Genomic DNA, 18,750 nt, shown 5'->3' on the forward strand with positions numbered 1-18,750 from the left:
TCAATTGGGAGGTGAGTTTGAATGGAGAAAAACTGGAGGAAGTGAAGTGTTTTAGATATCTGGGAGTGGATCTGGCAGCGGATGGAACCATGGAAGCGGAAGTGGATCATAGGGTGGGGGAGGGGGCGAAAATCCTAGGGGCCTTGAAGAATGTGTGGAAGTCGAGAACATTATCTCGGAAAGCAAAAATGGGTATGTTTGAAGGAATAGTGGTTCCAACAATGTTGTATGGTTGCGAGGCGTGGGCTATGGATAGAGTTGTGCGCAGGAGGATGGATGTGCTGGAAATGAGATGTTTGAGGACAATGTGTGGTGTGAGGTGGTTTGATCGAGTGAGTAACGTAAGGGTAAGAGAGATGTGTGGAAATAAAAAGAGCGTGGTTGAGAGAGCAGAAGAGGGTGTTTTGAAGTGGTTTGGGCACATGGAGAGGATGAGTGAGGAAAGATTGACCAAGAGGATATATGTGTCAGAGGTGGAGGGAACAAGGAGAAGAGGGAGACCAAATTGGAGGTGGAAAGATGGAGTGAAAAAGATTTTGTGTGATCGGGGCCTGAACATGCAGGAGGGTGAAAGGAGGGCAAGGACTAGAGTGAATTGGAGCGATGTGGTATACCGGGGTTGACGTGCTATCAGTGGATTGAAGCAGGGCATGTGAAGCGTCTGGGGTAAACCATGGAAGGCTGTGTAGGTATGTATATTTGCGTGTGTGGACGTATGTATATACATGTGTATGGGGGGGGTTGGGCCATTTCTTTCGTCTGTTTCCTTGTGCTACCTCGCAAACGCGGGAGACAACGACAAAGTATACTAAATATTATTATTATGCTTTGTCGCTGTCTCCCACGTTAGCAAGGTAGCGCAAGGAAACAGATGAAAGAATGGCTCAACCCACCCACATACACATGTATATACATACACGTCCACACACGCAAATATGCATACCTATACATCTCAACGAATACATATACATACACACACAGACATATACATATACACACAAGTACATAATTCATACTGTCTGCCTTTATTCATTTCCATCGCCACCCTGCCACACGAAATAACAACCCCCTCCCCCCTCATGTGCGCGAGGTAGCGCTAGGAAGACAACAAAGGCCCCATTCGTTCACACTCAGTCTCTAGCTGTCATGTAATAATGCACCGAAACCACAGCTCCCTTTCCACATCCAGGCCCCACAGAACTTTCCATGGTTTACCCCAGACGCTTCACATGCCCTGGTTCAATCCACTGATAGCACGTCGAACCTGGTATACCACTTCGTTCCAATTCACTCTATTCCTTGCATGCCTTTCACCCTCCTGCATGTTCAGGCCCCGATCACTCAAAATCTTTTTCACTCCATCTTTCCACCTCCAATTTGGTCTCCCACTTCTCGTTCCCTCCACCTCTGACACATATGTCCTTTCATCAATCTTTCCTCACTCATTCTCGCCATGTGACCAAACCATTTCAAAACACCCTCTTCTGCTCTCTCAACCACACTCTTTTTATCACCACACATCTCTCTTACCCTTTCATTACTTACTCAATCAAACCACCTCACACCACACATTGTCCTCAAACATCTCATTTCCAGCACATCCAACCTCCTCCGCACAACTCTATCCATAGCCCACGCCTCACAACCATACAACATTGTTGGAACCACTATTCCTTCAAACATACCCATTTTTGCTTTCCGAGATAATGTTCTCGACTTCCCACACATTCTTCAAGGCTCCCAGAATTTTTGCCTCCTCCCCCACCCTATGATTCACTTCCGCTTCCATGGTTCCATCCACTGCCAAATCCACTCCCACTTCCTCCAGTTTTTCTCCATTCAAACTTAGCTCCCAACTGATTTGACCCTCAACCCTACTGTACCTAATAACCTTGCTTTTATTCACATTTACTCTCAACTTTCTTATTTCACACACTTTACCAAACTCAGTCACCAGCTTCTGCAGTTTCTCACATGAATCAGCCACCAGCGCTGCATCATCAGCGAACAACAACTGACTCACTTCCCAAGCTCTCTCATCCACAACAGACTGTATACTTGCCCCTCTTTCCAAAACTCTTGCATTCACCTCCCTAACAACCCCATCCATAAACAAATTAAACAACCATGGAGACATCACACACCCCTGCTGCAAACCTACATTCACTGAGAACCAATCACTTTCCTCTCTTCCTACACGTACACATGCCTTACATCCTCGATAAAAACTTTTCACTGCTTCTAAAAACTAGCCTCCCACACCATATATTCTTAATACCTTCCACACAGCATCTCTATCAACTCTATCATATGCCTTCTCCAGATCCATAAATGCTACATACAAATCCATTTGCTTTTCTAAGTATTTCTCCCATACATTCTTCAAAGCAAACACCTGATCCACACATCCTCTACCACTTCTGAAACCACACTGCTCTTCCCCAATCTGATGCTCTGTACATGCCTTCACCCTCTCAATCAATACCCTACCATATAATTATAATAATAATAATAATAATAATAATAATAATAATAATAATAATAATAATAATGGTTCTCAGTGAATGTAGGTTTGTGGCAGGGGTGTGTGATGTCTCCATGGTTGTTTAATTTGTTTATGGATGGGGTTGTTAGGGAGGTGAATGCAAGAGTTTTGGAAAGAGGGGCAAGTATGAAGTCTGTTGGGGATGAGAGAGCTTGGGAAGTGAGTCAGTTGTTGTTCGCTGATGATACAGCGCTGGTGGCTGATTCATGTGAGAAACTGCAGAAGCTGGTGACTGAGTTTGGTAAAGTGTGCGAAAGAAGAAAGTTAAGAGTAAATGTGAATAAGAGCAAGGTTATTAGGTACAGTAGGGTTGAGGGTCAAGTCAATTGGGAGGTGAGTTTGAATGGAGAAAAACTGGAGGAAGTGAAGTGTTTTAGATATCTGGGAGTGGATCTGGCAGCGGATGGAAACATGGAAGCGGAAGTGGATCATAGGGTGGGGGAGGGGGCGAAAATTCTGGGAGCCTTGAAGAATGTGTGGAAGTCGAGAACATTATCTCGGAAAGCAAAAATGGGTATGTTTGAAGGAATAGTGGTTCCAACAATGTTGTATGGTTGCGAGGCGTGGACTATGGATAGAGTTGTGCGCAGGAGGATGGATGTGCTGGAAATGAGATGTTTGAGGACAATGTGTGGTGTGAGGTGGTTTGATCGAGTAAGTAACGTAAGGGTAAGAGAGATGTGTGGAAATAAAAAGAGCGTGGTTGAGAGAGCAGAAGAGGGTGTTTTGAAATGGTTTGGGCACATGGAGAGAATGAGTGAGGAAAGATTGACCAAGAGGATATATGTGTCGGAGGTGGAGGGAACGAGGAGAAGAGGGAGACCAAATTGGAGGTGGAAAGATGGAGTGAAAAAGATTTTGTGTGATCGGGGCCTGAACATGCAGGAGGGTGAAAGGAGGGCAAGGAATAGAGTGAATTGGAGCGATGTGGTATACCAGGGTTGACGTGCTGTCAGTGGATTGAATCAGGGCATGTGAAGCGTCTGGGGTAAACCATGGAAAGCTGTGTAGGTATGTATATTTGCGTGTGTGGACGTATGTATATACATGTGTATGGGGGTGGGTTGGGCCATTTCTTTCGTCTGTTTCCTTGCGCTACCTCGCAAACGCGGGAGACAGCGACAAAGCAAAAAAAAAAAAAAAAATAATAATAATAAAAAATAATAACGTTTGCCAATTCCCATGTTAGTGAGGTAGTGTTAAGAACAGAGAACTGAGCCTTCGAAGGAATATCCTCACTTGGCCCCCTTCTCTGTTCTTTTTTTTGGAAAAGTAAAAAATAGGAGGGGAGGTTTTCCAGCTCCCCACTCACACCCCTTTTAGTTACCTTCTACAACATGCAGGGAATACATGGATAGGCCATTCTTCATCTGTTTCCTAGCACTACCTCGCTGATGCATGAAATGGTGATCAAGTATAATAAATAATTAAACAAAGAATAAGTTGCGTGAGTTAAGTCTTGTCAAGTGCTATGAATGACATGGAGACTGGATGTTTGTGGAGAGAATGCCAGCAGTCAATGTATGAGTGAGGCAGAAAGAAAAGACTGCTACCCTGGTCAGAGGAAAGCAACTTGACAACCAATGAAGTGCTGGCTCACTACATAGCCATCACTAACCCTTTCAATACACAGGTAATATACCTCCCAGGTCAGTGGCTACCTGCCAACTACTACCTGTTAAAGATAGCCTCACTGAATGGATTTCAAAGTATCTTCTCCCTATACAAGATACATAGCTAACATATGAGGATCCTGATGATTAACAAAGATACTAAACACAAGCACACATACATGTAACACTTCCACTGTAACTGCATATATACAGCATGATGCAGCACAAATAACTAAAGCCTTAGCATCCTCAGAACACAGCCCACATTTGACCAGACAGTATCATTTATTCAACATGAATTCTAATTGGCAGTTCAAGAATATTAGGTTCCATGCAGGCTGTCCTGATAAACACCTGCTGCGGAGACTCTATTAGTGGAATGAAGTTTTCAGTCCTTCTAGCCTGGAAACAAATATCTACTTAGAACTAGTGAACTTCTCAAAACAACCAACCTCTTTCTCTTCCTGTGCTTTTTAGAAGTTCCTTGATGTTCAACTTTCATACGATCAGGTTCCTTTCGCTCCCTCACAGAGCGACGGATCCCATAGATGTCAGGATTCTCCTCCCAACACTGCAATGTATTCTTTTCTGACAGTCATTCAGCCCATTTGAAAACTAACAAATAGTAATTATTTCCTTATAAGATTTCTGCTCATAACAATCAAAAGAAATTATATGATGAATCTGAAGCAATGAAAAACAGCTGTTCAGAATACTTACTTTCATGATAATAACAGTGACAAAGCGTCCTACATATATCTATGCTATCTGCAATGCTTATTAAACAAGTAAAATCAGGTAAGAAAATGAGAAGCTACAACTCAAAAATTAGCTATCATAGTTACGTTGAATATGGATACTAAGGAATCAGTGAATGCACCCATCATTTTTATATTAGAATCAAAACAAGAATTATCATACCACTTTTACATCACATAAATAATATCTTAAATCTATAAAGCATGAATCAAAACTAAAAACCCTCATCATGATTACATAAAAAATGCAGACACTTGAAGTCTGACACATACTCACATACATTACATCCAAACTAAATTATGCAGGCAACAAAAATTGTACTAAAAGTGAGAGAACTAAGATAAAGTGATGAGCTAACAGCCACAGAATTACCTGAAAGAAAAATGAGAGAGAGAAGAAAAGATAAAAGTGCCAAATCAACATGAAGACATTATGAAAATCTGGGCTAAGAATAGAATTACAAACTTGGTAAAGAAATACTTCTACAGTAATGCAGTTGTGGCACTTTAAACAGAATAAGAAAACTTTAAAGAATAACGACAGAAATAAGTTTTAAGATACTATGCTACAAAAGAAAGTTTAAGAGACAGAGCCATAAAGGTATAAAACGTTAAAATATTGCCAAAAAAATATACATGCATATGCATGTATGCATCAACTTATATTCACAAAAGACACACACCAACTACTAGAGAGGGTCCAGAGGAGGGAAACTTAGATGGTGTGAAAAACTAAGAACACTGAATTACGGGAAAAGGCTTAAGGCCCTAAATTTGTCCAACAATGAAGAAAGAAGAGTAGGAGGTGACCTGATCACAGCTTTGAAGATTTTAAACCAGCATGACACATACTCTGAATTCTTTCGAAGGATGAACGAACAGATCTACCTGTGGACTTGCCACAAACTTCAGAAAAAACTTGTCTATAAAGATGTTAAGAAGTACTTTTTAGCACAAAAGTTGTGGATGAATTGAAGAAACTGATTATGATAAAAGAGTTTAAAAAGTTGTATGATAGAGGAGTACAAAATTCCCTGCTCATACAGCACACACAATTAATCATAAATAAGTATATAGCAGGGTCATGATATAGCATGAAATAGGTAGCAATAGAGTTCACACAATAGCAAATTGCCCTATACCGTGACAGCCATTTCCGTGTAAATATGGGGTTAAGGGCATGCTGCTAAATAAGAAAACACAAAATATATTCAAAACATTATGGGCATGGTGCCAAATAAGAAAACACAAAATATATTCAAAACATTATGTAAATATTGGAAATGATATACCAAATAATACTCACATTATTATCTAAGCAATGAAATTAATACACATTTGGAGAGAATGATAGCCAGGTATCTGCATAATCTGCATATATGTCATATCCACACTTATTTGGAACTCTAAATAGGCTAGGCAAGGTTTTATTGCATATTTTTTCTGAATACTTATATAATCATTAGTTCATGCATTAGGTAAGAACCTAATGAAGAAGATTTATATGTCAAAAATACCTATAGAGCACAAAAAATACAATCTACTTATCTTAACAAAAAAAATTAATGTATTTTACTGAAATATGATCACTTGCCTCACTTCACCTAACTGAAATGTTACTTATTTCAGTGCATGAATTATGAATTAGTCAAGAACCTACAAGAGGAATGCTTAAAAAACATATAAAGATACAATGAATCATATTCTCTACGTAAGAAGTATGTTTTGAACTGAGACAACCATTCTGCACTCTCCTCCCTAAGCTGGTAATGTTCTAAACTGTACACTTGTACCACCCATATTTCTGAATAAGTATGTTTCTTATGTATTTTACAATTAGAGTATGAATTAGTCATAAATCTATCAAGGAAATCTGTGCTTGAAAATATATGGAATACATTTTCTCCTATCATTCACCGAGTAAGATGTATGCCTCTGACTGTGAGATGACCAACTACTAGCCTCCCTCAACTGGGATCGTTTTAAATTGTACACTACTGTACCATCCGCATTTTCGTTACAGCAAATTTCTTAACGTGCAAAAAAAGGTTAGGTCATAAAACATTATTCTCTCCAAGATCTTTCATATTATTTAGTTGGCTTATCACTGTCTGCAGCCATCTGGTATTCTGCACTGTTTTTTCATTTCTTTATAATCCCCATATCAAAGCAGGCTGAAACTTTTTCACACTGAAAAGCACATTGCTGTCAATCATATGGTGGAAGACTTCTTTTATGTCTCTCTAGCCTTTCCACATTCTCTACAGATGTGATTATCATATTTATTCTTGTATCATCTGCAAAAGAGAATGAGGAACAAAAGGGGTGCAAGTACAAGGTCTTCCTGCCCTAAAAAAGCAATTTGTCCAAGGTTATGTTAAATTCCATGATTCGGTCAATTTGCCTCTAAGGACAATGTGCTATGTCAGTGCTATTAGTTCATAACTTTGAAATTCTTTGCTTCTATCTTTGTTGAGTGGGGTGATGTTAGTCAGTTTCAAAGCATTAGGGATGATTAAAGAACTTTAAACCTTTTCTCCATAGGATATTTACTGTTCATGCAAGAGTTGTTTTGCATTTCTTTATGAAGAACAAATTCTAGGTGGTTCAGTGCTGGAGCAGGATAAACTGGCATGCTCTCTATGGCTCTCTTGATATCCTGGGTGACATAGTGATACCTAAGTATAACATTGGGGGATTACTGTTTGGGAAGCTCTCTCTCAGGTCACCTGTCTTTCAAATGAATACCAATTCATTTTCCTTTTTTAGAATCTCTCATCCCATGATAATCATTTGTAACTGCACTGTCTTCAGTTGTTAGGGGCCAGAGGAATTTGTCATCCTTAATTTGTTTTGCATATATGTTTTTTAACACGTTTGCCATTTCTCACATTTGTGAGGTAGCACAAGGAACATGAAGAAACAGCCCCATTCTTTCATATCCATTCTCTTGGTGTGATGCATAATGTACTGAAACCAGAATGGAAAGTAGTATTTTGGGTCATTTCTTATTTCATCTATTGCTCTTCCCTCTTCTTTCCTGTGTTTTGTATGACATTCTGAGTCTATGATCAGTACATGTGATAGGCATTTTCTTCTTTGCTGGTGGAGCTTTGGCTTTTTCAAAGGGTCTTCAAATCTATTTAGCTTCCTGTACATGACTCGTCTTTCTCGTTGTAGCACAGACCTTTTGTGCTTTCTTTGCACTAGTATATGTTTGTTGTATGTTCAGAGTTCCAAAGTGGTCATATCTTTTAACACTCTCCTCACTGATCACATCCTCCCATTTCATCCAAAATCCATTAATAATGAAATTGCTGAATACACTGCACATGTTAAAGGCCTTCTGCTAAACTTGTTTTGAATTCAATTTGAACATAATTTGAATACAGGGTATTTGAGAAAGTAATTCTACACATCATTATCTGCTGAGTGAAGGAGAACTTTTCACACAGGATAAACATTCTTTTATGCAGTTTTTTGTCCTTCCTGCTGAGAGAAGAACTTGTCACACAGGATAACCTTTCTTTTATGCAGCTTTTTGTCCTTGCTGCTTCTGATGTCAGTAGTTTTACCTTCAATGCTATTTCCTATTTGTGTGCATTTCATAAGTGGCATGATGAAGTCCCCTCTGCTATGTATACTTGGGACTGGGTTTCTGAGCAGTTTAAGACATGATTCTATGTCTCACACTTGTTCTGCAAATTCTTGTGATTTTGCATCTGGTGGTCTATAGATTAATATAATAGCAATGTTTTGGTTTTAACCTTAACAACAAGGGCTTCCATGAAACTTCAATCAACAGTAAAGGACAGTCCATTCACACAATACATAATGGAAAGAGTAACTGAAGGGAAGTCGTGAATAGTGGTGTTTTAGATATCTGGGAGTGGATCTGGCAGCGGATGGAAACATGGAAGCGGAAGTGGATCACAGGGTGGGGGAGGGGGCGAAAATCCTGGGAACCTTGAAGAATGTGTGGAAGTCGAGAACATTATCTCGGAAAGCAAAAATGGGTATGTTTGAAGGAATAGTGGTTCCAACAATGTTGTATGGTTGCGAGGCGTGGGCTATGGATAGAGTTGTGCGCAGGAGGATGGATGTGCTGGAAATGAGATGCTTGAGGACAATGTGTGGTGTGAGGTGGTTTGATCGAGTAAGTAACATAAAGGTAAGAGAGATGTGTGGAAATAAAAAGAGCGTGGTTGAGAGAGCAGAAGAGGGTGTTTTGAAATGGTTTGGGCACATGGAGAGAATGAGTGAGGAAAGATTGACCAAGAGGATATATGTGTCGGAGGTGGAGGGAACGAGAAGTGGGAGACCAAATTGGAGGTGGAAAGATGGAGTGAAAAAGATTTTGTGTGATCGCGGCCTGAACATGCAGGAGGGTGAAAGGAGGGCAAGGAATAGAGTGAATTGGATCGATGTGGTATACCTGGGTTGACGTGCTGTCAGTGGATTGAATCAGGGCATGTGAAGCGTCTGGGGTAAACCATGGAAAGCTGTGTAGGTATGTATATTTGCGTGTGTGGACATATGTATATACATGTGTATGGGGGTGGGTTGGGCCATTTCTTTCGTCTATTTCCTTGCGATACCTCGTAAACGTGGGAGAGAGCGACAAAGCAAAAAAAAAAAAAAAAAAAAAAAAATTATACAACCCTCCAAAGAATTTACAGAATTTAAAACAAATTCACTGTAATTAAAATGAAAGAGGAAGGAGGTCAAGAGAAAGGTCCAAAAGGTGAAAAAGAGGGCAAATGAGTTGGGGTGAGAGATTATCATTAAATTTTAGGGAGAATAAAATGATGCTTTGGAAGGAGGTAAATAAAGAGCATAAGACGAGAACAAACCAGAACATCGGTGAAGGGGATACTGAGGAGGTAATAACAAGTAGTGGTGATGTGAGAAGGAGATGGAGTGAGTATTTTGAAGGTTTGTTGAATGTGTTTGATGATAGAGTGGCAGATATAGGGTGTTTTGGTCGAGGTGGTGTGCAAAGTGAGAGGGTTAGGGAAAATGATTTGGTAAACAGAGAAGAGGTAGTGGAAGCTTTGCGGAAGATGAAAGCCGGCAAGGCAGCAGGTTTGGATGGTATTGCAGTGGAATTTATTAAAAAAGGGGGTGACTGTATTGTTGACTGGTTGGTAAGGTTATTTAATGTATGTATGACTCATGGTGAGGTGCCTGATGATTGGCGGAATGCGTGCATAGTGCCATTGTACAAAGGCAAAGGGGATAAGAGTGAGTGCTCAAATTACAGAGGTATAAGTTTGTTGAGTATTCCTGGTAAATTATATGGGAGGGTATTGATTGAGAGGGTGAAGGCATGTACAGAGCATCAGATTGTGGAAGAGCAGTGTGGTTTCAGAAGTGGTAGAGGATGTGTGGATCAGGTGTTTGCTTTGAAGAATGTATGTGAGAAATACTTAGAAAAGCAAACGGATTTGTATGTAGCATTTATGGATCTGGAGAAGGCATATGATAGAGTTGATAGAGATGCTCTGTGGAAGGTATTAAGAATATATGGTGTGGGAGGAAAGTTGTTAGAAGCAGTGAAAAGTTTTTATCGAGGATGTAAGGCATGTGTACGTATAGGAAGAGAGGAAAGTGATTGGTTCTCAGTGAATGTAGGTTTGCGGCAGGGGTGTGTGATGTCTCCATGGTTGTTTAATTTGTTTATGGATGGGGTTGTTAGGGAGGTAAATGCAAGAGTTTTGGAAAGAGGGGCAAGTATGAAGTCTGTTGGGGATGAGAGAGCTTGGGAAGTGAGTCAGTTGTTGTTCGCTGATGATACAGCGCTGGTGGCTGATTCATGTGAGAAACTGCAGAAGCTGGTGACTGAGTTTGGTAAAGTGTGTGGAAGAAGAAAGTTAAGAGTAAATGTGAATAAGAGCAAGGTTATTAGGTACAGTAGGGTTGAGGGTCAAGTCAATTGGGAGGTGAGTTTGAATGGAGAAAAACTGGAGGAAGTGAAGTGTTTTAGATATCTGGGAGTGGATCTGGCAGCGGATGGAACCATGGAAGCGGAAGTGGATCATAGGGTGGGGGAGGGGGCGAAAATTCTGGGGGCCTTGAAGAATGTGTGGAAGTCGAGAACATTATCTCGGAAAGCAAAAATGGGTATGTTTGAAGGAATAGTGGTTCCAACAATGTTGTATGGTTGCGAGGCGTGGGCTATGGATAGAGTTGTGCGCAGGAGGATGGATGTGCTGGAAATGAGATGTTTGAGGACAATGTGTGGTGTGAGGTGGTTTGATCGAGTGAGTAACGTAAGGGTAAGAGAGATGTGTGGAAATAAAAAGAGCGTGGTTGAGAGCAGAAGAGGGTGTTTTGAAGTGGTTTGGGCACATGGAGAGAATGAGTGAGGAAAGATTGACCAAGAGGATATATGTGTCGGAGGTGGAGGGAACGAGGAGAAGAGGGAGACCAAATTGGAGGTGGAAAGATGGAGTGAAAAAGATTTTGTGTGATCGGGGCCTGAACATGCAGGAGGGTGAAAGGAGGGCAAGGAATAGAGTGAATTGGAGCGATGTGGTATACCAGGGTTGACGTGCTGTCAGTGGATTGAATCAAGGCATGTGAAGCGTCTGGGGTAAACCATGGAAAGCTGTGTAGGTATGTATATTTGCGTGTGTGGACGTATGTATATACATGTGTATGGGGGGGGTTGGGCCTTTTCTTTCGTCTGTTTCCTTGCGCTACCTCGCAAACGCGGGAGACAGCGACAAAGTATAATAATAATAATAATAATAAATATATTTCTATAGATTTTTATCTGTGTTTGGTATTTGACAAACTTCAGAAGAAGGGAAAAGTAGGTATATCATTACGGCTGTCAGCTGTTAGATGTTAGCCAGATTGTAAGGGAATCTGTGTCTAGCCCAAATCTCTCTGCTAACAAACTGTTATTCCAGAGTTATCTGTTTTAATGGGCCTATGGGCTGATTATTCACCCTTTAATGTGTAAGGGGTGGAGGCAGAAAGTAACAAGAGGAACTGAATCACAAACCAGTCTCAATGACAAGTGTCGTCTGTAGGATCTGGAAAAGATAACTAGAAAGCATATGGATGACTTTCTACAGGGGTGAAATTACATAAATGAGAGACAGCATGGTTATATGGAAATGGGGTCTTGTATAACAAAACTTAAGATTTCTAGGAGAGAATAAGCTCTGACTTAGATAAACTGAAATGCTGGGTGGATTGTTTGTATCTAGTGCCAGAAAGCATATGACACTGCACTGCATGGAAGGCTGATTATGAAGTTGGATTACCTGGCAGGAGTATGGAGGCTGCTCTTTCACAGACATTATATTATCTTCCAGGAAGCAAACAAGAGAAGCATGTTAAAGGAACCTTCTCAAAATGGGTCAAGTCACCAGCGAAGTACTGTAAGGGTTATGTTCTGGAGGCATCACTCTTCTGATCTATGTGAATGACTTGCCAGAAGGCATAAAATCCTACCTAAATATCCTTGCAGATGATGCAAAAGTCACAAAGGAAGTGAGAAAGTATGGAGGACTGGACCAACACATGGTTGATGAAACTGAACCCAAGCAAATGTAAAGTAATGAGGATGAGTTAATGTTCTGACCAATACATGGTTGATGAAACTGAACCCAAGCAAATGTAAAGTAATAAGGACGAGTTAAAGAAGGCCTCAATATGAATATCATCTAACAGGAAATAAGCTACATGGACCTATCTGTGAGAAGGGCTTGGGAATTGAAGTCATCCCTAAACTGCATCAAAATAATACCTAAAGAGAATAGTTAAGGAAACCACCTATAGGTTAAGATATTTTGGAATTGTATTCAAGTTCATGGACAAAGAAATATCAAGCAAGCTGTTTACATCATACAAAGGCCAAAACTAAAATATATTTCTCACATTTAGTCATTGCCCCAAAAGAAATGCAAAAAACTAGCGAAGATACCAGAATCAAGAGAGCTACATGACGGGGAAAGGCTAGAGACCTTAAATTTACCTATGTTGGAAAAGAGAAGAGGGTTGGCCTGATCACAACCTTTAATTTTCTAAAATGGACTGACGACATAGAAAACTTCTTCGAAAGATGAAGGAACACAACAACCACAGGATACATAAAATCAAGCAAGAAACTTGTTCAGAAATGTGTGAAAAAAGTACATTTATAGGTAAAGAGGGGTGCATAAATGGAATAAAATTACTGAAGACATGGTTATTGCACTGCACATGAGACTTAGAGAATAACTGTGAATAAATGTGACCTTTCTTCATCTGTTCTTGATGCTACCTCACTAATATAGGAAGCAGAATACAAGTATGAAAGAGAGAAAAAGAAGGTTAATGCAAACAGCATACAGAAATTTAAGAATTTGTATGACTGCAGAGAATGTTCAAGGGAAGGTGGAAGCATGTGCATAAAATTCACATTCTCATACAGTATCAATGGCTAGTTTCAATGAGGTAATTACAAAAGCACAGTTTCTAAAATGCATGCACTCTAAACACAATCTACCCACTGAATTTTCTTAAAGCTTCAAAAATACTTATAAAGATTACCATTAAATTTCAAGCACAAGTGAATTTCACATACAATTCCCAAAACACGAAAGCTTAGGAACTAACCGGTTTCAGTTCATCCTTTCCACCCTTACGAGACTTGCTCCGTCCACTGCTGTTGGAGGAGCTACCAGATCGATCATTCTCATCATCCTCTTGCTCTTCATCCTGATCATCATCCTGATCCTCTTCCTGTTCTTCATTATCATCTTTATCTTCATCATCTCCTTCGTCTTCCTCATCTGATCCAGACTGTTTATTTTCAGAGTCTGAATCAGAATTATTGTTATCTGATGAGTCAGATGAACTTCCCGAACCAGACACACTAGAAATAAAGAGCTTGCTATTATCAACATGTTTCCTCTTTAACAAATACCCAGTTCCATACATTCAAAACATACTGCCTTATGTAGAATATTTTTTAAGCATTTCAGTCATTATATATCATCTCCCTCGAGTAGGGCTGATTATTTTTCTGAGCAAGTTATCAAATAATTTTCAAACAAGCTATACAGCAGTACTGTAACATCAACTTTTCAAGTTTGCTTCAGTCAAAACAGTGGCCCAACAAATATGTATACCCACACTGTGGGACTTTTCAAAAAATAAAAAATCTTTGCTCTACTTTTTGGAATGTCATATGAAAGAGTTATTTTATTCTTAACACTATATATGATACTATGGTAGATCTGTAATCATGTGAGTGACAAAGAAAACCTCATCTTGTGTCGTGTTAGTGAACTTAGATAGCCTGCTGCTTGATGTTGGCTGTTTCCTTCACAAAACAATAATATACCAATTTTTTTTAGTCACTATCACGTTCATCAAATCCCTATCAAAATGCTCTAAGAAACAGTCCAGCTCCTCAAAATTCTTGGAGACAGAACAAACACCTGCTATACCTGAACTACCTCCTCCTAAAACAATTTGTATTGGAGTTAAGTTGGTGAAAACTCATCCATGCCCATGAAGCAAATGGCAGACGTAATAAAGGCACCCCCCCCCCCTTACACTGGAACTGGAATTATCCTCACCTTCAATGCTGGCAATATTAAGCACTTCTTTATCTACTCATTGTTCTTCTATGCTTTCATGAAAACTACACCCACTGATTTACCATCATTTTCCATTACAATATCTGAGTCAAGCATACCATGTAAGTCCATGTAACAATTTGAGTTCCTTAAACAGCTCACACAAAGCAAAGTTGATATACTGTCCACTCTGGCACTGTGATGGTTACTGGTCATAAGAGTGTAGATACCCTCTGAGATACCAGTACATGAATTCTGAATAATCAAAATCCTTAAGGCTGTGCACATAATTTTTAAAACTCAGATCTCACATTTGGGATACAAGCAGTCAACTCCCACAGGTGGTGCATCCCATATATGGGATATCATTGGTCAATGAGTTATGAGATAATTATTCAGCATACAACAGATAGAAAGTAGGAGTACGTAAATGACCGCCTTGGTACTCCAAACATGCAGCAGACATACAACAACAGAAAGCAACAAAGGTCTAATCTAAAACAATTAAGATAACCACTTTACAGGAAGTGAAAAAGAATTGCAGACCTTTTAAAGAAGCCACAACTCACACAGCAAAAAAAAGAAAACCTATCAAATGATTTATAGGAAACAGACCATAAACTTAACATGTCATGAAACACAAGGAAAGGGAGAAGAGTAAAAAGCCTTCATAAAATAAGGAATGACCCAATATCCTTTCACTCATATGTAAAATGCAAATCCGGGACCACAAACCCCATGGCCCACAATCAACAAGGTATTATAACATATGACTGTCAAGAGGTGAGTGAGATCTAAAATGACAAAATCCATATTCAAAATAAATCATCCAACAAATTTCTTCCCTGATGCTGCAAATGGCAGATATCACAACCTAAAACAGGATACTGAGAGGGCCACTGAGAGCACGTCCCAGCACTCAGCCCACGGCAGAGTCACACAACTCAGTCTCCATAAAGAAAAGCAAAACACCTCTAGTACAAGCACTAAATTTCCTCTGGGAAAAAAGTTTAGATTCTGGCTTCATTCCTGAGAGTCTGCAACTGGCTCACATTAACCTTTTCCATAAAAGGTGGAAGCAAAGCAGTCACAAAAAGTACTGAATGATAGCATTAACATTATATCATTAAAATGGAACTGATCAATCTACATAATCCAGGATAACATGATTTCAGGCTAGGAAGTTATTGCCTCACTCATTCACCTGACTATTATGATGGAATTGATGAAACTGGAAAAAACACGAAATGCTGACATTACTTACATGGATTTTGCAAAAGTATTTGACAAAAATGACCACAATGTTAATAGCAAATAAAAGTACAAAAGATGGGAATAACTGGAAAAAGCAGAAGATGGATATACAACTTTTTAACAAACATATCACAATGCATAGTTGTAAACCAACCCATTTGCAGTGCCTCCACAATAAAAAGCTGTCTCAAGGGAACTGTACTTGCAATCCTCCTATTCCTCATGCTTACATCTGACAGTGATGCATGCACAAACCACAGTTCCATATCTTATGCAGATGATACACAAATAAGTATGAAAATAACACCAACAGAGGATGTTGAAAGGCTGATGAATGCCCGGGAAAGTCTTGGGGGGTGCTTCATACACAGAGCCTAGGCTAGGCCCAGGATATTGGACTGAATCACTGGATGACCAAGCTGTTGGAAGTCACAGCCTACAGGCTCACATAGCTTCCATAGCCTGGCTGGTCTGGTACACTTTGTAGGTACTTGTCTGGTGTACTCTTAGACATCTGTAATGTGCATCCCATGCTCAGGCATGAGGAAAATGAAGAAATCTGGAAGAATACAAAACAATGGACAGACACATTTATCTATCTATCTACCTGTCTGTCTGTATCTCTGATACCCATTCTCTATGGGAACTCCCTCTAGGAGTGGCCATGGCAACAGAATCTCCATAACTGTTGAACTCCAGTGCTGCTTCTTAGCCTTCAGTGCCTCACCCTTAACAGGCTAATGGCAGGAAGCAACTCGTGCAGTGTTTTCAGGGGCTCCTAACTAATATTCCTAGTCGCTACTTCTATCTAATGTATCTATCTAATATTCCTGCCTAATGTTCCAGTCTACTACTTCTACCTAATGCTCCAAGCTAATGCATCTTAACTCCAACACACACACACACACACACACACACACAAGAATATCAAATGATGCAATGTCAAACTGATAGTGAATAAAATAAAGTAAAAATAAAGTTTGGAATACAAGAGCAAACCACAAAGTCAAGCAAGAAAGGTGTACCAAGGAATGTGAGGATGTATTTCTTCAGCACCAGCTGTAAAATCATGGAACAAACTAAGTGAAGAGGTAGTAAATGTGACTACTGCTGAAATGTTCAGATTCCTAACTTCATTACAAGAACAATAGAGGCATACCAAAGAAAGCAGAACTTCCTCTCCAAAAGTGCAAACAAATAATAACACCAATTATTCAAGAAAACACAAACTGAATACTCCTTGCAGGGTACCTGTTGCTAAAGTGTTTTAAGGTTCCTTTTCTAAGACTGGTGTGTCAATAAATAATTGTTAATTTTTAGAAAATTTTGATATATCAATTCATATTTCATGTACATTTACATAATATATTAATCTAAAAAAAAAAGAAAGATCATAAACGTCTCAAGCAGATCAACAAAGAAGTTTTACTAAACAATATATTGATATGTCATATCAGCTTATCATAATACACATGAAGCTTATTATAATACATATGAAGTAACTGAAGACCAGTATTCACTCCTTTACAAGGAATTTTTTATTCACTCAATGACTCAACTGGTATATGATAAAATTATTGTAATTGGCACTACTTACTCAAAAATTGACAATCACTGATTACTTCCTGGGTTTATTATTTTCTGGTTTCTATAAAGAGTCAAAATAAGAGACATGGAGGATGCCCTTTCCATTACCTATCCATCCTTCACACCAATTTATATCAACCACCCAGGTCTCCTCTGCTAAGGGATATCTCCATGTAGGTCTGAGCCTGAAAGTTGTACCTGACTCTTGCCTGACCTTCTGTTGGCTTCCTGGTTAATATTTCAGTGCTTCTATTAGGAATAATCTCAACACAGTTGCATGGGAAGATACTAACTGATCCCCATGACTCTCCCTCATACCAATTCTAATCTACCTGTCGATGGATGAAGACATCACATTTGTAGAATGATATTTCTCTTATTTTGCATAGTAAAGTTCTACGATGCCTTTGCAACCTGCTTTAGATCCGGCGACATGGTGCTACACATGGTACCCAGGCTACTATCATCATAATGCTTTAAGGGAATTGGGGATTTCTGCAATGATGTGAAATTAGTGTGTTATACAATAACAATATCTTCCAGTTCTACCAAACAGTTTTACATCTTTCATTCTTATAAATGTTCTTCATGTGTTCCTCCTGATGTCTCGCATACACTATCATAAACCAGGTGAACAAAATGAAAAACCTCAAAGTAATGATATCTAAAAATCCCACCTTTAGCAAAAATAACAAAACAATAATTGTCTCATATAGAATGATAGTGAGAAGGAATGTGCAGACTTTCAAGAAATGACATGAAAAACCAATGATGATATCATTCGCTGCACTAATTCCTTGATGAACTGAATACTGATGTGCTCTAAAATCAACCTACAAGGCAGATAAAATTGTAGAATCAAAATGAGGTCCGAGATCTTTCACAGCCCATATCATTGTGGTAAAGGAATTAAATTACTAGGAATGGCTGAAATCTCTGGGGCTATATACACTTCCTGAAGCAAGGATGGAAGACATATGTCATCATCTAAACCTCAAAAATCCTAGAAAGTATGGTTCCCAACTTTCATTAAGAGACAACATCCTACTGGCATGACAAGCATGGAAAGCTTTGAAAAATAATACCTCTAAAATCTAAAGGTACAATGTTCACAAACAGAAAGAACACCTAAATCATCCAGGGCCCAAGACTCTTCAACACATTGTGATCTGTCAGTAGGTGTCCATGCTACTAAGGATTGTACCCATGAGAAGTCTGGCTACTGCCTTCCACAGTTTCTGTGTTCAAAATGGTCACCCAAGGACTGACTATTATGACAATGTCATCTTGCCTTGAGCAAGCTACCTCAAGAATTCTCTTTCACCTTTCATCATTTTCTCTCCCTCTTATCTTTCTACCTTTTAGAATCAAGTCTACAAAAACCTGCAGTATTTTGAAGTTCTGCATTCATT

General features: G+C 39.3%; 1 protein-coding gene across 8 annotated transcripts in view; it reads right to left on the reverse strand.

Moving 5' to 3' along the window:
• The window catches only part of Chd1 (chromodomain-helicase-DNA-binding protein 1), a 347,004-nt gene that overhangs the window by 309,101 nt on the left and 19,153 nt on the right, over positions 1-18,750 (reverse strand). For 5 of the 8 annotated variants that reach the window (XM_071676941.1, XM_071676940.1, XM_071676937.1 and 2 more), the window contains exons 3-4: positions 13,530-13,788; positions 4,611-4,741 (exon numbers count right to left, since the gene is read on the reverse strand). In XM_071676941.1, coding sequence (XP_071533042.1) covers positions 4,611-4,741; positions 13,530-13,788 — 390 coding nt within the window. The remainder of the gene's footprint in view (positions 1-4,610; positions 4,742-13,529; positions 13,789-18,750) is intronic. The other 3 variants (XM_071676943.1, XM_071676942.1, XM_071676939.1) reach the window with 1 other exon arrangement.

This window comes from Panulirus ornatus, chromosome 24, assembly GCF_036320965.1.
Source record: "Panulirus ornatus isolate Po-2019 chromosome 24, ASM3632096v1, whole genome shotgun sequence".
Classification (NCBI taxonomy): domain Eukaryota; kingdom Metazoa; phylum Arthropoda; class Malacostraca; order Decapoda; family Palinuridae; genus Panulirus; species Panulirus ornatus.